Source organism: Aptenodytes patagonicus, chromosome W (assembly GCF_965638725.1).
Source record: "Aptenodytes patagonicus chromosome W, bAptPat1.pri.cur, whole genome shotgun sequence".
In the NCBI taxonomy this organism is placed as follows: domain Eukaryota; kingdom Metazoa; phylum Chordata; class Aves; order Sphenisciformes; family Spheniscidae; genus Aptenodytes; species Aptenodytes patagonicus.
This window is the reverse complement of record NC_134981.1, coordinates 2,205,991-2,226,195: the sequence shown is the minus strand read 5'-3', so window position 1 is coordinate 2,226,195 and position 20,205 is coordinate 2,205,991. Positions and strand designations below refer to the sequence as shown.

Sequence of the window (20,205 nt, the reverse complement as noted above, 5' to 3'; positions counted from 1 at the left end):
CCAGAATATTGTTGTTAAAATAACATTTTAGTATTATGATCCATTTGAAAGACTTATGCTCCTGATTTGTTTGTAAACTCAGAAATTTACAGACATTTACATTAATCCTGAAATATTCTACGCTGTGGTACGTGTTTGGACATGAGGAAAAATTTCTTTACTGAAAGAGTGGTTAAACATTGGAACAGGCTGCCCAGGGAAGTGGTGGAGTCCCCATCCCTGGAGGTATTTAAAAGACGAGTAGATGAGGCACTTAGGGACATGGTTTAGTGGGCATGGGGGTGTTGGGTCGATGGTTGGACTCAACGATCTTAGAGGTCTTTTCCAATCTCAATGATGCTATGATTCTATGAATATGGTGGTCTATGAGGTGGCTAGGTTTTATTCAATACTGCTCATAGCAATTATACAGAGCGTACTCTACAGAAACTTGTAGATGAAGTGTGTGCACGCGTTCCCTACCCAGACCTTGAAACTTGCCCTCCATTGATCTGGTTTCAATACCTTTTAACTGTATAGACTTTTTCTGCGAGGATGAACGCGTGTAACTGCTGCATCTGCTCCTCAATGCTGACATTGCGGTAGCCCAGCAGCAGCCAGATGGAGCTCCCAGCGATTTCGCAGGATCGTCATCAACCTTGCTGAACTTAGTAGGGCCTGGCTACCAGGAGGGCAAAAAAGTGGGAGTTGTTATTAGCCATTAGCTGTTATTAGTTGTTAGTTCTTATTAGAGAGGCAAATGACACAAAGTGGCAACATCTATGAGGAAGTATTATTTTGCGAGACGAATTTCTTACTCGATTCCTGATCTATGAATGAAATCATTGTTGATGTGAATTACTAAGAAAGTTCTGTTTTCTTAACAGCCTTGCTTGTTGTTGAGGTACGGTCCTGCAGCGGAGCCCGTCCTTCGCTACTGCTCTGACCCCATCTGAAAACTTTACAAGTAATCTTATCCCGTTCGAGCTTTCGTAGGATAGCTGCAATCTGAACCAGTACAGAGACAATAACAAGTTTTCCTTACGTAAACAGTGTCGCCTTTTCCTCTGCACTGGGGTGAGGGGCTGGCTTCTACAAATCCGTGAGAAAGTACCTATTTATTTAGATAAGATCAAGACTATTAGCAATTCGAGTATAGCGCAGATCATCGCAGCGTTTCAGAGGGATTTCTACCTTTTGGAAAGAGAAGTGGGAGCGATGATAAGCTTTGCTTTTCACTGTATTTTCTGGATGTAATGATGAAGAATCTTCATAATTATTTATAAAACTGAAACTGTATTTTTCCTTAAGCATGTCATCAGTGCACTCATTCATAGAAGTACATCTGGTAATGTACTCGGTGACAATAAAATATCTTAATTTGATTATTTTTCACTTACGTAGTGCTAGAGTGGAAAGTTCAGCAGCTTTTCAGTTGGCTAAAGCTTGCCGTAGAAAATGCAAAGTGGGAAACAAGCGATGATACTTTCTGTTCTCTCCCCTCCGGTGGATTTTTCTGCTGCTTTCTTTGCCTTTTCTCCCCAGTCTCTGCTCGGCTCCCAGTATTTTACTGTACGGATGCGTTTGAAACCATGCGCAACTCTGGAAGTTTAAAGGCTGCTCCAAGTTATGCTGAGGGACGCAGGTGTATTTTGGTTGCAGAACTGGAAATTCAGACTGATTAAAATACCTTTCTAATACATTCAGTACAAAGTGGGATGCGTGTCTCCGGTGAGAACGCTTTGACTACAAAAGCCCTGCTCTAGCTGCGGGAGTTGTCTCCTCATCTTCTCTTCTTTCATGCCCCTGCGATTGCGATGATGTATCATTTGAATTTTTGGTGGCTCAGTTCTTTTTCTCTTGGGAACCGTGAACTTGTGCTGTTCTGCAGTAATAGTATAAGCTGACCTTCATGTTGAGAACTAAAGAAGCATGAAAATAATCTAAATCATTAAATAAGACAAGCAATAACCTTTATTTAGGTGAAGAATGGAGTTTTACATAGAATAACAGCTTCATTTTTCTTTTATTTCTTCAAGGCTGGTCTGAGGGGAGATACATAGAGATCATATTGTCTTTCTGCCTGTCAGGCATGGAGTTTAGAGTAAGACAAAGATACAGAGCTGTGGTAAGAGATAGAAAGATAGTAATTTTAATCTGTTTTTTGAAGACACATTAGTGGAGTTTTAGGGGTTTTTTTATGCCTCATACTCTCTCCAAAGAGTTGTGCATTGTAACGCCATTTATAGTTTTTTTTTTCTTTAACTTCTTGCAATAATAACACAGTTCCTGAATTACCATTTATAATAGGGAAGAGTAGTAAATACATATATATGTATAAATATATTCATATAAATATTCAATTCTCCTGTCATTTTTAGATCTGGAGGAACTCCATTGGCTTTGTGTTAGATTGTGCTGACTCCCTTTAAGGCAGGCACAACCTGGCACATTCACTTGATGTAACTTTATTTTAAATTCACGGTTTGTGCAAGTTAGCAGTGAAAAGTACAAGGGATTTTTTTTTTTTCTTAAAAAGGAGTTGAATCTATGAGATGACAAAGCCACCCTTTAAGTACGTGCAATTGAAAGTCTTCCCATTCAGAAGGCTGACAGGGTTGGCTACTTGCTGACAGCAGTTACCTTTCTTGGGTCAGTAGAAACACATTCCTTATTCAAACATGCAAAGAGAAGACACTTTGCATTAGGAAACGCTGACATTTCTCTGAGTTAAAATTGTTTCCTCTTGTCGCAAGATCAGCTGGCAACTCGCAAAAGGTATTTCTAGAAATAGGGAGGTCATCCCAACAAACAGCTCTCTAAACTAGCTGTTTCTGCTGGCAATTGTTCGATTAGTCCCCGAGTCTCTGCTGCAGGCTCATTACAACCAATCTTTGACACTTTTGGTAACAAACGCAGCCTGCTGTGGTCCTTAAAGGGAAAAGCCCATTTGTTCGAAGCCGGTGTTCGAGACCCAAGACCCAGACCCACACCTGCTTTCCGCGGCATCGCGGAATTCCCACGCAGCTTTGCGAGGAGTTGTGTAGAAGACCACGCAGAGTGACAACCTGCTTCAGTACTGACCTGCAAACAGGACAGACTTTAGAGCACGTTCTTCTTCATCTGAGGGACCTTCGGGCAAGTGAAGGTCAGGGCTGTAGCGTGATCTTTACAGGAGTATACACATTAATTTTCAAATTTGCTTTTTTCTTGCACTGCGGAAAACGAAGCACTCTTTCTCTGCCAGAGGTGTCAGGGATCTGCTGGCACACGGGTAAGTTATTGCGTTTTGAATCTCGGAGCCTGCGATACCACGTACTGATGTGCTGTCTGCTGGGGGACAACCTTGGCAACTGAGCACCCACCAAGAGCATTTACTGTAGTACAGAGAACTTTAAACTTTTGCATACGCTTTTATACAAAACTACTTAGCTGCAAAATGGCTCCTATCTTGTATTTCATTTAAGTTACACCTTTCACACGAATAAAAATCCTCCCGAGTCAATAGGGTTGCACACTGGGGTCTGTCCTAATCCTTTATCCAAAGATGTTTCATGAGGGCTTTGATACTACTTGCTGATATGAATTCCGTTAAACCCCAAATCTCATGGACATCATCTTTTATAGATCTCCATTAACCTTTTGGGGTTTGTTTCTCCCTTTTTTGGCAGTATGTAGCGTAAAATATCTTCAGTCTGCAACTGGGGCGTTTTGATAGGGCTGGGTTGACATGAAATAATGAAAATGAGTGTTTGGAAAAGTGTTTTCATCCTGATATGGAATAAGTGTAACCTTGTGAGATGTTATTTTAAATTATTTTTGTCTGAAGATAGAATTTTAAGGCTTTCACCCAGAGCCAGGACAAAGTACAATATAGGCATCCTACGGTGCGAGGCTGTTCTGGAAAAATCTCACTAAACTCCCACTTTCCAACAATTCACAGACATTTTCTGAAAAAAAAAAAAAAAAAACATTTCTGTGAAACATCGTAAGGTTTTGGGAAAAAAAGTCTGCAGTTTGTTCAAGCCTTTTCATATTGCCACAATATAATTAGAAGGAACATGAAAACAGCATGTGTTTTTATTCCTTTGCAACCTCCCTCGCCAGCCTTCTTCACATATGCATGCCTTTAAAATATTCAGTACTGAGAAAAAACACATAGAGAGCAAATATGGCAGTGCTTGACATTTATTGATATATAAAATATTTATAGAATGTATATTTATAGTGCTTGACATTTTATATATATATATGCATACATATTCCCAGTCTAAATGTGTTACATCTGTCTGCTTTAGGGTGTTACATTGTCCTTATTTGTGGTGTCTTACCTGTGTTTAAACCTGCCTAATTTCCACCAAAGTAATTATGCAAATTACTCACTTTAATGGTGTCCTTAAGAAAAATACAGGGCACACCTACCCCGCTGTAGGAAACGTGTTGGTGAGTGCGTTATATTTGTTAAATACATCCATTTTGTATGAAACTCAACACCCAGGTATGCATGTACTGAACATACACCATAAAAAAAGAAAGCATCAAGCTTTCTAGCAGTCTGGAAAAAATGGCAGCAATTAAAAAAAAAAGGGGAGAGAAATGGGGGGGAGAGGAGCAACAGTTCGGGTGGAGGGAATGAAAAGCTGCAGACAAGCGGGGTCAGGGTCCTGGAGCGTGTGCGTCGTAAAGAATAACTGGCAGGAATCTATGAATTACATGTCTATAAATTAATTGCAGGCTTCTGGTGACATTGCAATAAACCATACTAATGAAGATTGAGTAGTTTATGATTTTGTCAGAGCTCTGAAAAATTATATGGTTTAGAAACTACATAGATACTGGTGGTTTTATGTGAGTTTGTTGAATAAATTATACTAGGACTCTAGTGTAAAAAAAAAAAAAAAGTGTTAAAAATTAACATATGAATGTGATTCTGGCTTAAATTTTTTTTCTTCAGCTTTTTCTTACCCAAACAGCTTGTTTCTTTTTCCTTGAGCCATTCTATTCAATGCTGATTCTTCATGACTCTGCCACTAAATTGTCTCTTTTTGTACATCGCTAGTGCAAGTGATACTCTCTTTTAAAAACCTCTTGATCAGCATCCTAGTTACCGGTGTTCCCTTATGAGTGATGCTTTATTTGAAAAATCATCTACAAAATTTCCTGCATTGTGGCTGCGTGGTCTGGAGACCCTGATCTAATGTCTGTATGGCCGCGGAGCAAGAAGAGCCCAGCCTGGAGCGTTTCTGATCCGCGCACACGCATCCATCTGAGCCATTCCGATAGGAAATTAGGCAGCTAAGTTAATCAGGACACCTCATCAGTTTTAATTTGCACCCATTGGGTTTGATCTGAACTGGCTCGGGAGCTACTAGGTATCCTAAATTATTAAATAGATGGTAAACAAGAGACGAATCTGAAAGAGGAATAGAGAAGATGGGGCATGGGAACAGTGCTGGAGGGGCCCAGGGCAGATGCTTATTTAAGTGTAGGTAACTTAGCACAAAAGCAGAAATAATTGCTAAAATCAAGAAAATGCTGACATAAAAACTTTGCAGTCTTACTTTGATCTGCTTGGTTTTATGCATTATGCACCATTTTAAAATAAAATAATCTCAATTTCTCAACGGTATTTCTACCTCATTGCGCGCACAAGTTTGGAGAGCACTCAGGATTAATTGGGAGCGTATGATTGAAGAGGGTGATGCTGTCTAGGACTCTGCCTTCATTTATTACTAAAGCTGGAAACTCTATTATCAATAAGGCAAAATAAAGAGTTTTGTAGTTAAGGTGATGAAATGCAAACCTTGAAGAACACAATTTTATCTGTACGTCTGCCATAGCGTTCCTACCGCACGTGGGCTTGGTCGCTTACACCACACGTTCATATGTTGCAACTGTTTTCCTCATTTTCTGCATCCCCAATGAGACTTTTTGGTCTGATGTGCAAAAACCCCCACATTATAGGATATTGAATACTGTATAACAGAGACTGCTCTAAATCATACCTAACGGGACAAGAAAAACGAGGGGGCTACTTTTGCCTTTTCACTGTTAGCTTGGCCAGTAGCACGTCTTGGTGTCCAGCTCCTACAAGTTTAAAAACATTTGTGGATCACGCAGGTATTGTAGAAATAGGAACCAGAGGAAAAAAACCCACTGGGAAATCAATCATTTTGTTTGCAGAGAAAAGTTTGAAAACTAGAAAGTATGAAGCCACGTACTAAATAGGAAGCTTGCAGTTAAATCCTGAATTGCTCTTTGGGCGAGCGGGGTCCTCCTGGAGTGCCGAGGGAGGCTGCGGAAAAACAGAATTTGATTGTGTAATTGAGGAGTGCGCTGTAATCCTTGCAAACCTGGGGCCTGAGTTAGGGAAGCGAGGGCAACCTCGATTCGAAGGTTTCTTAGCTTCTGTGCAATTTATTTTATAATCTTTACCTTGTTTTAATTTAGAGGGGTTTTTGATACTATGGCTTTATAAATATTATAATCAGACATCGGGAATGATGGCTCAAGAAATACAATTAGATTTTCTGTCTGAAATGATAAGTCATGGATGGTACTTAAAAATTAGTCTATTCTGGCTTCCTGGCAACTATGGATATTCATAAGAGAGACTGTCGTTCCCCTGCAAAAACTGACAAAATGTACGTGGGCTGCTGAGTTTTTGCATGTGTTTTCAGTACGATGGGGAGGGGCTCATTAGAAATATGATGTTACTAACAGTTTTCCTCAAATTGCTAATTTCCATCATCCTAGTATTACAATAATGATGAAATTAAATTAAATTAGCATATCATATAGCATACTGAAAAACTGTGAATACATTATAGTAATACAAGGCAACAGATAATTGCTAGCTTAATAAGAATTCATTTTCAGCAAAGATAATTCAACCTTTTCCTTCTTCCAATCACTAGGGACAGTTTTCCTGGTTATTGATTATCTCATCTTCTGTAAACCCAGTCAGCAGTCCTTACCTTGGTTATACGAAAATGTGTCTACTCTAAATACTTCTAATTGTGTATCTTTTGTCAGTGGACTTGTTTTGTACCTGTATGTGCCTGTCCATATGTTGACTTGTAGGACCTTGTTATGTATGCGGTTGGCATCTGATCCTTTGAAATGCGTGAGATTTTATTACCCCCATGCTCACTTAGTGAGAATTATATATATATATTTTGTTATACATAAGTCTTACATGTCTTCTAAATTGAGGGTTTAATTCTTTTGACCAAAAAAAAAATGTTGACATCAACTGTTTTAAGTGTATTTTCTAGACTAAATGCTTTCCCTAGATTTCATTTTTAATAGTCTCAGGGTTAAAGAGAATAATTTGAATTACAGATATGTTTTCTATTTATGTCTAATGTTCTTCAGGCTTATTGAAATTATTTACTTGCTAAGCCTTAATTTATATCCACTCATTGCCACTTTCATTTTTTCCCCGTCTTTTTTGCAGTTCCACCATGGTTTTTAATTCGCCCTTCAAATCTTTATGCCTACGAGAGTATGGATGTTGAGTTTGAATGTGCCGTGTCCGGTAAGCCTGTTCCTACGGTGGAGTGGATCAAGAATGGAGAAGTGGTCATTCCCAGCGACTATTTTCAGATAGTGGTAATTATCTGGCTTTCACTTATTAGAAATTTTTTTTTTTTACTAAGTTGTGAAATGTGTTCTGATATTTGACCCAGTCGTTGCCTTCATAAACATATTGGTCTTCCCAAAGAAAACAAAATTTCTGCTGCCTCCTAACACAAAGAAGGCACGTTGCATTGAGATGTGTTAGGTCAAGTGCGTTGACATTGTCTCCCAGTTTTAGTGAGAGCTGAACCTGGTCTTTTCGTGGAGAAATAACAGCGTCAGGTCATGCTCTGAGTTGCTATTAATAATATTGTTTACCACGCGTTAATGACTTCCCTCATTCACCATTGTCCTCGGTGAACAAAAACAATAGATCTCTCCTCCAAGGAAATGGTACTCTGACACAGGGGGTTGAAAATGGTAAGGGTCATTTGACATAATTACAACTTTTCAAAGAGAATTGTTGTGCACCCTACCCAAAGTAACATCCCCATCCAAGACTCCAACCTCTTTTAGTTTAAAGGTTGCTATTATACGGGCTAAGAATTTATGCTGTGTTTTATAAAAGGGTTGATCTAGCTGGCCTCTCCTGAAAGCAGTGTCACTTGTAAGTGAGCTGAGATGTTGGGGAACACTCCTGAAAACTTGAGTCGCTGTCCATAGGCCACGAGGTGCGGCTTGTTCAGAGACGTGGCTTGGTTCAGCGTTTTCTCATTTTTCACCTTGTAACAAATAATATTGGTTATCATCATGTCTTTTAATTTCCTATTTAAAAAAAAAAAAGATTCTTTCTAATGTGCTTTTCATGCAGTATAGACTTATTCTGCCATATACAATAGCAAATTCAATCCTTTTTATACATCATTGCTTATTAAAAAGCAGCCAGAAGCTGTCCAAGGAAAGGACAGCTCTACAGCTGTCGTGGTTGTGTGGTGGAGGTGTTAGAAAATCATTTCACTTAATAGTTAACGGAAGGTACATTTTAGCCAGAGCATACCCCTCACTTGAGATTTTTTTTTTAACCCAACATAATTGGCTCCTGCTTGTGCTAACAGAAGTTAAAAGTTAAATCTTTTTCAAATTAAGTAAGTGTAGAGTGACCTTTTCTTGAGCATCTCCAGGCCTCGAGGCATCAGGAGGGTTTGACCTTCAGAACAGTATTTGTTCAAAGATCAGAAGTTGAAAGTTCTTTTAAATCTTCCCTGCAGCAAAGGGCCAAGGCAAAATTCAGAGCACTACTCCAGTGACGGCTGTAATTTGGAGCTTAAGTCTTCAGAAAGGTGTTGGATGGACTCTGCGCGGGAAAGTGAATTCACCCTTGGCCCATAGGCACCATCGAACAAAATGCAAAGACCACCAGGTGTCAAGAGATTTCTGAAGAAAGGGCTTATGGTTACAGCCCTCTAAGGACCAGGGCTATGTGAGCTGGAGCTGAGATTGCATACACAGTACCATGTTTCACAGAATAGCTGTTCTGGAAAGGTTTTATAATCCGCATTCACTTTGCATGGTGTTTTTCTAATTAATTCTCTCCACTTCCTTTCTTTCTCTTTTGCTGTCTCTCTAGGGTGGCAGCAACTTACGGATTCTGGGCTTGGTAAAGTCAGATGAAGGTTTTTATCAGTGTGTAGCTGAAAATGAAGCTGGAAATGCACAGGCCAGTGCACAGCTAATCATCCCAGAGCCTGGTAAGATGCAAAGGACGTACAGAATTGCAGATGTAATTAATGCTATTAACATAGAAATCCCAAATGAGCAGCTACTATTCTTTACTCCCTCTTACTTATCCAGCTGGCTGGCTGCAGTTAAAAGCATGTCCAGGCTATCAGATAGTTTGAGGCATTTTGTTCACTGGGGCAATTACAAATGCTGGCCTTGTCCTAGAAAGTACTCTGGAGGCCAACTAAACCTGCATGAAAAGCCAACGGCAATGTCTTACTATCTATTGGTGGGCTTTATCCTGCTGAAGTATGAGAAGGTGATCGCAAATGGGTGAGGTGATGGAATAAAGTAGTCCATAAACAATAGAAAATTATATCATGCATAGTTCTGCATTAAGCTGTTGTAGAACATTTGTCTCGGGGAAAGGGAGGAGAAGAAAAAGAGAGGAAGAAAAAGAACAGTTTGGCAGCGGGATATCAAGTACAGCCAACCGTTGAGATCAGAAGGTTTTTGTCTATGTGCTGGAAGGATTAATTTTTTTTTGTTGCTCTGAAATTAATAGGCGTTTGGTTTTATGGACTGCACTGTGCAGCAGCGTAAGTGTTTACTGCTTTATGGGTTTTTAAGTAACAGAAATCTTCATCTTAAGCTAGATGATATGTAAAACATGGATAAAAGCCTTTCAAAATTTCTGGGTTGTAAATGATTAATGACCTGCACTGGGCTGCAGGTTACGCTTACGTCCATGCTACTTCTCATGGATTATGCCAGTAAGCTGAGAACAAGAGAACATGCTGAAGTGTTGTTCGTTCTCCGATTTGGACTGGGAAGAGCAGAATCTTGGTAGCCCACAAATACTCAATCGAGACAGCCCTACTGAGATCAATTAACCCAGCCTGATAGCTCGTACCATAGAATTTCTTTGGGAAATCCTTTGAAAAGTTTCCACCCGGCATCAGTGTGAAGTTTTAAAGCTTTGCAGAAAATCTGGCCTTCTGGAAATGGAGAAATAAGTATGGCCATGGTCCACGTTCTTGTTAGCTGCAGAAGTCTGACTCTTAAGGACTCCTGTCTGAACACCGAGCAGGAACGTTTGCTGAGGTCCATCAAAGTTCAGTCCTGTAAGCTGTTGTGGTATGAGCCCTATTTTCCAGAGTTGTTCCAGGCAGTACGGAGGGAGGTGGCAGTACCACATGGCCATAGCTGAGTTCACCTGGTAGACAAAAGTGAGGAACAAGCACCACTGGAAGCCTCGGATCCCCAGTCTGCAAAGTCCCCTCCATGCAAATACTTAAGGCAAATGAAAATGGGAACAGGGCTAAGGTTTCTCCCTCTGTTTTCTGTCTTGGTCCCAAATGAAAGGCTGAACATGGATTTTGCACATCTTTGAAGCTCGCCTCCCTCTTACTCCTTCTCCCTTGTGATTCAGCATCTCTCCTTTCTAAGCCTCGCCTCTTTGTTTTCTCTCCACTGCCTGAAAGCAACTCCAGTAGCAACTGGGGAATTGTCAGAGACCTCTCAGCTCCTCTCTCCCTCTTACCTAGATGCTCGTGCCGCAGACACTTTGCAGCCATGAAACTATGCAGCTTAGTGGGAGATCCAGGAGGGGGGTAAATGGAGAAGAAATGTAATGTCCATATGGAGTCGTCATTATTATCCTCCTCCTGCTAGCGTGACCCTCCAGCCTGGGCTCCCTCCTCGCCCTGCTCTGTAGTGCTAATTGGCTAACTGAGGTTGGTGGTTGGGTATCGGGATCAAGAGGCAGATATTTATTTGGGTTCCCGCTTTCGTACGTGCCCTCCACCTGGTGCAGTGCAGGATCTTGCCAGATGAGTGTTTCCCTCTGTGCAGAGGTGATGATGAGGTTATTTTCCCTTCGGGATGAATGTGAAAATGAGAAGGCACTTACAAACTAGATTTCACTGACAGAAAAAATGTCTTTGTGATATTGAGGAAGGCTGGCTGGGATCGTCATCCTGCTCAGAAACAACCTGCTCCACTTCAGATCTCACGGTGGGGAGATGCGCAGTTGTTTTGCCTTTGTTTTTTGTTTGTTTTCTTTCTGCTTTCTTTTAAGCCGAATCTCATATTCAGTTCGTGCACTGGGATTATATTTACACGCATGAACATCTGAAGGAAACAGACCATCTCCTACTGTAGTGGGGTTTAATCTGATGCTAGGATCTTCCTGGGGGACACTGGATAACTCATTGCAGCTCCCAGCTAGTTATTGCAAGTGAAACGCTGTCAGTAAATTTTACGCTCTGTGTTGGTGTTTGTTATGTTTGGTATTGGATTAAAATTAAAATAGAAGAAAATGAAAAGAAAATCCTAAAGAGCTACGGGACACCATTGTAAACTGTCTCCATTTCCCTTTTTAAGTGACGAATTACTTTTTTCTGGCTATTTGATCAGATCTTCAAACAACGCCACTCCAGTTCCTCTGAGATGGAGGGAGGGCCAGCATGCAGAGATGGTGGAGAAGCCAGCTGTAAATTCAAATGAAGTGGTGGGGCTGGCCGTGGCGGGAAGAACGCAGCCCCCTCTGCTTTGATTTTGTTGGGCCATGCTCAGCACGTGTTTGGCGCTTAGCTTGAGCTCTGCGTGGCACCATCGAGTAGCTGGCGTCTGGCCGGGGGGCTGTGGCAGGGGCTCTCCCCTGCCTGGGGCAGGCGACGACCCAGCAGAGCTCACGCTTGCTGTTGGCGTGTTTTTATGAGAGCCCAATGAAGTTTCAATATACTCATTAATAGCTATCATCCCTTTCTGGAGCCATTAATGTGGAGGTGGCATGAACGGAGACACGCTGAAGGCTTATCTGAGCTTCCTTTCTCTGAAAGCCAGGGTCAAATAAACCCTTTATTAAACTAACAGTGATTTCTACCCCAAACTTACATCAGGGTAAAATAGTCACTTTTTTTTTTTGGTGATTCATAAGACTACAGATAGTTTTTGCTTTTATTTGTTGCAAATAATTTGGACCATCCAGCAGGCTAAGTATGTTGTGTATGTTCTGTTGGGGGATTTTGGAAGTTTTGTTCAGGTAGAAGGGTGTAATCAGTCTGATTGCTCCTACTACCGTTGTTATGCGGACGTGTAGATTCACGTCCACTGCCGACCACCTTTAACTGTAGGACCTGAAGTAGCAGCACAGAAGTTGGCATTAAAACAAGTATAAATGAGCTCAGATTGAGACCAAATATACCCCTTGTTAAGGCAGCGATGCTAAATTGGAATTAGACAATACTGAAATGAGAAGTGAAAGCCAAAGGGACTGTGAGCTCACGCAGATAATAGCTTCCACTTTTAGTATTCCAGATGTGGCTATAGGATGCTCAAAACTGTTTCGATATGTGTTGCTTGGACTATAAAAAGCCAACGAGGTCCCTGAGAAATATAAAATTTCTGTCCTTTTAAACTGAGATGATGACTGGAGAGGCATTGTACTTAACAGCGTATTATGAGTTAGAGTAACATAAGTGATGGTGGATGGTCTGCAATACACGCATTAGTCAGTAAATCAAAGTACGTTTGTGGATTACAGCACACTTGGGGAAAAGGCGCTTGGGATTGTTTCTTCTCCTTTTTCCTTTCTTTCCCATTAACAACCTTAATGATACCCTCTTAGGAAGAGATTGCTCACCAGTTTGTAACGAGAAAAAACCCGCAACTTTAAATGCTTCTTATTTCTGTAAAAAAAAAAGCAATAAATGAGCCAGGTTTAAGGATTTCAGTTCTCTCATCTCCAACACACACATTCTGGGTTTCTCAGGCCTCTCGGCTGCTTGGCTTCCTCTGTTTCTACTCTCTAACTCTGCTAAAGGGCGATGGGCTTTAGATGGTCTATGGGCATGCGTGATCGTATTGAGCAGGTACCAGGAGTAAAGCCTACAATATGTACTTCTGGTTACATGTACTGGAAAACAAATTCTCAGCAAGAAAAAGCAGATGAAAGAGATCTCAGCTGACTGTCTTATTTTTATAACTGTATAAAACCTGTTATTTGCACACCTAGAAAATGAACAGAGAACAGTGTGGTGGTGAGTGATGGACATGCATAACTTCAGATGAGGAGAGTGTCCCAGAGGAAAATCCTTCCTATAAAGAAATCCCAGACAGTTATTTGCTTTATGCCGGTGGCTTCTCATGGATCCATCCTTCAGATATCCACGAGACGTGCGGAGGGATTGTTTTATTCTAGCAGGTGAAAGATGAGATAAAGACAGCCCTGAAATAATCAGCTTGTGTATATGGTAGGATAATTATTAGCTATGTTCCTGCAATAAATTCCTTGCTAGAAAAATCTTCGGCTTAGGAAGACACCCTCTCCCAGAGACTGGTAAAAGTGCTGTAAATCAGTCTTCACTCTTGGCGTTATAAGCAGCAGCTAATTTGACAAACAGAGCAACAAAGAAAATGATCTCTTATGTAGCATAACTAACCAGTACCCGGGCTGTTTGTGCTGCTGCGCAAGGAGGGGACACAGTGCCAGAATTATTTGAAGAAAGGATTGCATGTCCATCCGCGGATGATCTCCAGACGTTTGAGGATGTCTAAAGATGGATGTTGCGGGGAGACAGGGGAGGGTACGGAGAGCTGAAGCTTGTGGGTGGCCTGGTCCTTGATGGCTGGTCCCCCTCGAGTGGGTGTTTAACTCCAAGCCCTGCTGCTCGGGCTCAGCTTTCTGTGCCATTCACTTTGTCATTTTTGTCACGTACTTTTTCTTTCTTTTTAATTCCTCTACTTACAAGTTGCATAGCTCCTTCTCACGTCTGATTTTCAGCTTAGCAGCTAGCAGATTTAACATTTTTGCATGCACAAGATCTTTGCAAAGACTTTGCATTTCTGTATGATAAGACTTAGATTGGGAAACCTGTGAATTACTTTTCTTTGCTAAAGAAACAGGGGTTGACTCACTTTTCAAAAGCCTTCCTCTCTCCCTGAATTCCTATTACAAAAACATTCTGTGAGGCACCATTTCCCCTCCCTTTATTATCGTAAGTATTATTTATAATTACTTATTCTATTACTTATTATTTATAATTACTTCCCAATTAAAAAAACAATCAGAAAATAAAATCTTTCTCTATGTTAAGAAACTGAGCTTATATTGGCATTAAAACTTCAGATTTTCAGTCCTTGCAAGCCTGTTGGAAAGCCAAACCACATGCTTGTGTATGGTTAGCCTTAAAATTAGTCTGAAATAAACCCCATGATTTCAAATATCAGGAAAAACAGTTGTGTGTGGTTTTTTTTAACAATTGATAAAACAGTGAAAAAAGTAGTCATGAGGAATGCTTTCTATTGGAAATTTTAAAAAGAGGTTGGGCAGATATATCTTTGTGCTAGTAATCCTGATCCTGCCTTCGCAGAGGAAGCTGGAATGTGCTGTCTCGTCAGTCTGCTCTTTATGCCCCGAATTAGAAATAGCAAATTTCACTATGCACTAGGTACTTCACATTGTGCAGGCAGAGACAAAGCAGAAGAAAGAAGTGAGAGACTATTTCAAGATCCCGCTCATAAATTTCAGAGTACAATATATATATATATATTCCCCCCCCCAATGCAGAGAATGGTAGTTCTACTGGGATGTGGAAATGTATTTATTTTTCAAAGGCTTATTTAGTGATGTGGTGCAAGTTGTACTGACCATATGGACTTCCACTAAATTAAAGAGCGTGGGGGCAAAGTCCTGCACTGGACCAGGGACCCTTCGCACCACCGAGCTGGTGGCTCACTCCCTGCCTCTGGTTTGGACGTTGCCAGGTAGAAAACTTGTGCATGGCTCTGGGGTGCTGTTCCCAAGGAGGGACAGGGAGATGGTGTGCCGTGTCACTCTCCATCGCACACGGTTCTCCAGCACTATCTGAGCAGACTCGGCGCCCTCCAAGTCTGCTCCTAGCTGCAGGAGAGTTTCCCCTGACATATCCTATGGCATGCAACCCATCTCTGGTTTTATGCTATAAAAGCTGCACTCTACTGAGCTGCAACACAGCCTTGAGTATTTAAGATGCTTTGAAAGGAAAGAAATCATGCAAAGTTGTAAATATACCTTTGGGATATGAGGTGTAGCCTTCCATGGGATGCAGGTCCAAGGATGGAGTGCGATGTAGCCCAGACACGATCATTTATTCCCAAAGGTGAGGTGACAGCCCCAGGCAGTGGGGGCCTGTGGGGGGGCTGTACCTGGTGGCTCTGGACCCTGGAGGAATTTAATGTGCTGTATCACCATCCTGTCTGGAGCCCCACCACTGGTGATGGCCAAAGAAGTGCTTCGGGGGAAACTGCTGGCAGCAAAAAGTGGTAGAAGCATGTGTTGCTCAGGGATGGGGAGAAGAATAACCTCCTGAACCGTAGCGTCAGGATTTTTTGTGTTGAAACGAGATTTAACGTCCTTATTTTGGTATGCACAACTGGTAAGCTGTTCATATTTATTGCACCGCATAAGCAGTAATAATCATGATAATAGTAAGAATAAATTTTGTTTATATGCTTTTATGGTGGTCTTTGCCATAATATTATGACACCTTACTGGGGATTTATAACAGACGTATGCAAAAATGCAAAATCAGTGGAATATTTTTCTAGTTAAAAAGTTGGTATGTAGAGGCCATCTTAAAAAGATAGACGCACTGCAAGGGATTATCTTGGAAGATTTTTGGAGCTTCCATCTTTGCAGGTCTTTAAGAACAAGTTAGGTAAACATCTGCTAGGGATGGTTTTCATCCGGCCATGGGGTGTAGGAAAGGATTAGTTGAGTTCATGAGATCATGTCTGGTTCCGCTTTCCATTGATCTAGCGAGCATTGCTGGAAACTTTGGACTGTAACGGATTCTGGAAAGATGCGGTTAGAGATGCTTGATCTTGTCTTAAAATACTGATATAAAAATCGGTGGCTTTGTTCTGTAAGAGCTATAATGGTTTAAAAACCTGGCAGCTGGGTTTCTACACCACCACAGTCTCCTCTGAAGCTCAGGAGATGAGCTTCAGTGCTGGAGTCACTGCTTTCCCCCGACTGAGTGAAATTGCAGTGCAGGCAAAATTTTGAACATTCGGACAGTCGGGGAGAAATTCAGCAAGAGGGAGGTCGGTCCTGGTCTGGGGAGAGGGGTCACGCGAGAGTGTGGTGAGACCAGGAGATGTCTCCTGGTCTGAAGTAGGATGTCTCCCCTCTCGTTGATGGATGTATTCCTATGAAATGTCAGGTATTCTGGGGTGAGCTGTTTCTCAGCTGTGCTGGAGCTGCCTTGCTGCATGTGAAAGACCTGGGTAAGGTGAACAGGATGGGTATTTATAGACAGCTTCAACAGGAGAGAGAAGAGTGCAGCCCAAAATTAATGGTCCTGTCATGAGTAGGAGGGGTGTACTTGTAGCTTTTACAAGTCTGAATTAGGAAGCAGGTGGACCTGGACGTTCCCCATCCCTGTGGAGTGCTGCTGATGGGTGGCTGCTGTGCGGCGTGGGAGGCTTCAGTGCTTTCGCCTTGGGTTTTGGGTTGCGTGTCTCTTCTGGCACCACTAATGTACCCCCGATGAGATGGGCGAACGCACCAGTGCCTCGGGCAGGCAGGGAGCTCTCAGGAGTTGGGTGCAGGTTTGTACAACCAGGGAGAGAAGTTCAGGTGAGCCAGGAGCTCCTGGGAGAGATTGAAGTATTTGGGGAGCTCTTGGGCCTTCAGCAGTCAACGGCAGATGAATGCAGGACTGGCAGATGGAAATTTTAGAAGCCGCTTTTGAGGTTACCTTAGTCATCTAAGGTGTCAGTTAGACACGTAAGAACGTTCGTGCTTCCTGAATCGTTTACGAACATGTTTGTGCTTTCTTTAAAAAAACCAAAACATACAATTAAAGAGTGTTCCAAGCACAAAGGTTCTGTAGAGACATGATAGAATTTTACAGAAAATACTGTGAAAGCTATTGCACGTAGGAGAGAAAGAGCTGTTGCCTGTACTCTAACAGGAACAAACTATGCATTAAAATAGATTTAGGATAATTTGAAAAAAAGACAGAGAAGGGTAATAATCTCCTATAATGCCGTTAACCATTTAGAATCCAGCCTTACCATGATTTTTTGTCTTTAATAAAGGATATATGTTGATAAATAATAATCATGGGGAACTGGAATACAATTAGGGCTTAAGTGTTGTTAATTAAAATATCGGTTACTGTATATTGACTTTACATGGTAATGTCAGAATAATCACAAGATAGAATGAATAACTGCACAATTGGTTCTAAGACTTTGAGATCTGTTAGAATTTAATTTGTCAGAATAGCAGAACTGAAACGACTATGTTATAAAGAAAGTGTGATGTACTTTTTAGTCCTATATGAGTTTGGTGCAGATAACTGAATATAATGACTTCATATAGGAACTCTTACTATGAGTATTTTATTGGGTTTGTGGGGTTTTTGTTTTTTTAAACTGTGAAAAGGAGATTTTGGGTTTCCCAAGTATTGTGTGAATGACTAGGCTTGCGTACCAGAAAGCTTCGTTTTTCATATAGGAATTTGAGTGCAAAGAAAACAGGCTTTTACAAACAGTTCATTGAGGAGTTGCTCGTTCGGGTTTGGCATAACCTCAGCGTTTTATGTTTTCGCGAGAGCAATGCAACGTATCACACGGTGAAGTAACGCTGTAGAAAAATGCATAAAAGGTGCTGAGCCAAGTTCTGAAGAAGCTCGAGTTGGAGGTGAGGTCAGCTAAGTCTCAGAGTTTGGGCTGTGGGTGTCTGCTGTCACCTGGGTCTAGCGCTTGTGCATCTGCTTCCCCTCAGCTCTGCGTGGAGCAGCCCCCGTCTTCTGCTCTCCGAAGGCCGGCGGGTTTGTTTTCTTCCCTGGGTTGTGAACGTCAGACTCCTTGCGGCTTGAAGGAAGCTGTGTGTGTCTATATATAGCCATATATCTATGTAATTGAACTTCATACTTACAAAGGGGAAGAGCCACTGTGCATGCGGTCTACATGTGAAAGTGGTTTGGTTGGTTGGTATTTTTACATACAAGTGACTTGAGTAGACTGTGAAGATGTGATAGCCTTTTTGATTCTTTATTTTAAAGGTATCAGACAATCAGGAGTTTAGAAGAGACCTCAGGTGTATTAATGCACTCGATTTAATTATTAAAGAGAGCATCAGAGGCAGCTGATCTTACAAATGTGGGAAAAGAAGAAACCAAATGAAAATTGGGGGAGACTACAGACTGTAGCTCCTGCAAGGAGGCCTGCTGTGATTCCGCTGACACTGGTGGAGGGGGATTTACTGTCAGGAGAGGTGACAGCACAAGTTTCAGCGAAGCCACGGTCATTCTTGAATGTACCTGTAGGCTCTGAGGGTTGGCCATAGGCCAAGATCCTTCTGCCCTTATGTCCAGGGAAAGATCTGTGGCCTGAGTTTCAACAATTTAATAGTAAGTTGTTAGGGAGTTCTGCTGGACTTTACAGCTTGTGTGGGCATAGACTTTCTTCCTTTAAACTGCCTCTAAAGAAGGAATTGGGGGAAAAATACAGAGAAAAGCCTTAGAGAGGAAAGACAGACCGGTGCCTAAGCTGCTAGTCTGACCCTGGTGCGACAACAGTTTTGCCACAAACCTCCCAGTAACTCACTGGGATGCCTACTGATCGAATGAGTTCAATAGTATTTGCCTGTTTATCAAAGGTGTCCTAAAAATAACTACGTTAGAAAGCATGAGGTGTTCATATATTCTGTAGCTGGACTCTGGCTAGGCATTTAAGTTATTGAAGCGTTATTCACCTCTGTACGGCTCGTGTCCTTCTAGTCTTGTTCATTTGGCCATGTACAGCTGGGTGTTTCATCCCTGGCTTCTGACTTCGCCTGCCACTTCGCAAGCCAGAGCACACTTAATTTTTAAGTTAACTCCTCTCTTTGTCATCTATTTTCCCCCTTTTGCAGGTGCTCGTTTTTCCCTAAACACAACAGTTTCCTTTAGAAGCGTAGATGAAGTTGCACTGCAGAGTTCAGGAGTAATAAGGTCAGGAGATGCATTGTCTGCAGTCCTGAGCGCTGATGGGTTTTTATATGTAGTGCACTACCTTGTCACCTTCCCAGCAGAAACCTATTTGCTGAGCTGCCATTTGATCAACGATAAGAAAGGGTAAGAAATAGCTGAATGTGTTTGGTTTATGGGGGAAACAGCAAATTAATCTTTGGGCGTATTTGTCAGTGATACTAACTTTCTGTCTTTGCTCCCTGAGGGGAAAGATTTAGGGAAAATAACCCCCAAATGTGTAGGCTTGCACGTGGCCCCATTTAGGAAACTGCTCGGTATTATATTCGTTTTGCTTTTATTCATACTTAGGGCCAATGGTACAGGGCGACACGTGGAGAACATGCACGAGGTACAAAAACAGGCTGCCAATATCACTCTGAAGACTAGAGTATATTGACTTCATTAGGACCCACAGCTCAAACAATGAAAGGTTGTGAGCTTTGTCATCCCTGTGTACGCGTGTTTGTGTGTGCTCTCCTATGTGCAAAAAGTAATTTTTCAGTGTTGCAGAAGATGGGTCTGGGAAAGAATTAAAAGAGGAAGGGCAAACTTTGGCTCTTCGCCACCTGGAATAAAATCCATTTAATTCACCCTGACTATCCTTGTTATAGTGTTAAATATAGACTAAATAGTTTAATATGGATTTATGTAATGAGCTCACAAATTGATTTTGCAGCACAAGCTCGGTTTAGAGTTTAGGAGCAGACAGTCTCTTGTTAAGATCAAAGCAGTGCTCCTGCCTTCTGATGCTGCCGAGCACGGGCTTGGGGGTGAAGATGATGAGGTTGTTTTTCTTTCTTTCTGTCTTTCTGTCTTTCTGTCTTTCTGTCTTTCTGTCTTTCTGTCTTTCTGTCTTTCTGTCTTTCTGTCTTTCTGTCTTTCTGTCTTTCTGTCTTTCTGTCTTTCTGTCTTTCTGTCTTTCTGTCTTTCCTGATGTTGATTCAGACCTATTAGGACTTTTTCTGTTTGTATGTTTATT

General features: G+C 41.6%; 1 protein-coding gene across 2 annotated transcripts in view; it reads left to right on the top strand.

The window, feature by feature from the left end:
* LOC143172078 (netrin receptor DCC-like) overlaps positions 1-20,205 on the top strand; it is a 575,708-nt gene that overhangs the window by 342,828 nt on the left and 212,675 nt on the right. For both annotated transcript variants that reach the window (XM_076361323.1, XM_076361322.1), the window contains exons 6-7: positions 7,439-7,593; positions 9,128-9,248. In XM_076361323.1, the coding sequence (XP_076217438.1) occupies positions 7,439-7,593; positions 9,128-9,248 (276 nt within the window). The remainder of the gene's footprint in view (positions 1-7,438; positions 7,594-9,127; positions 9,249-20,205) is intronic.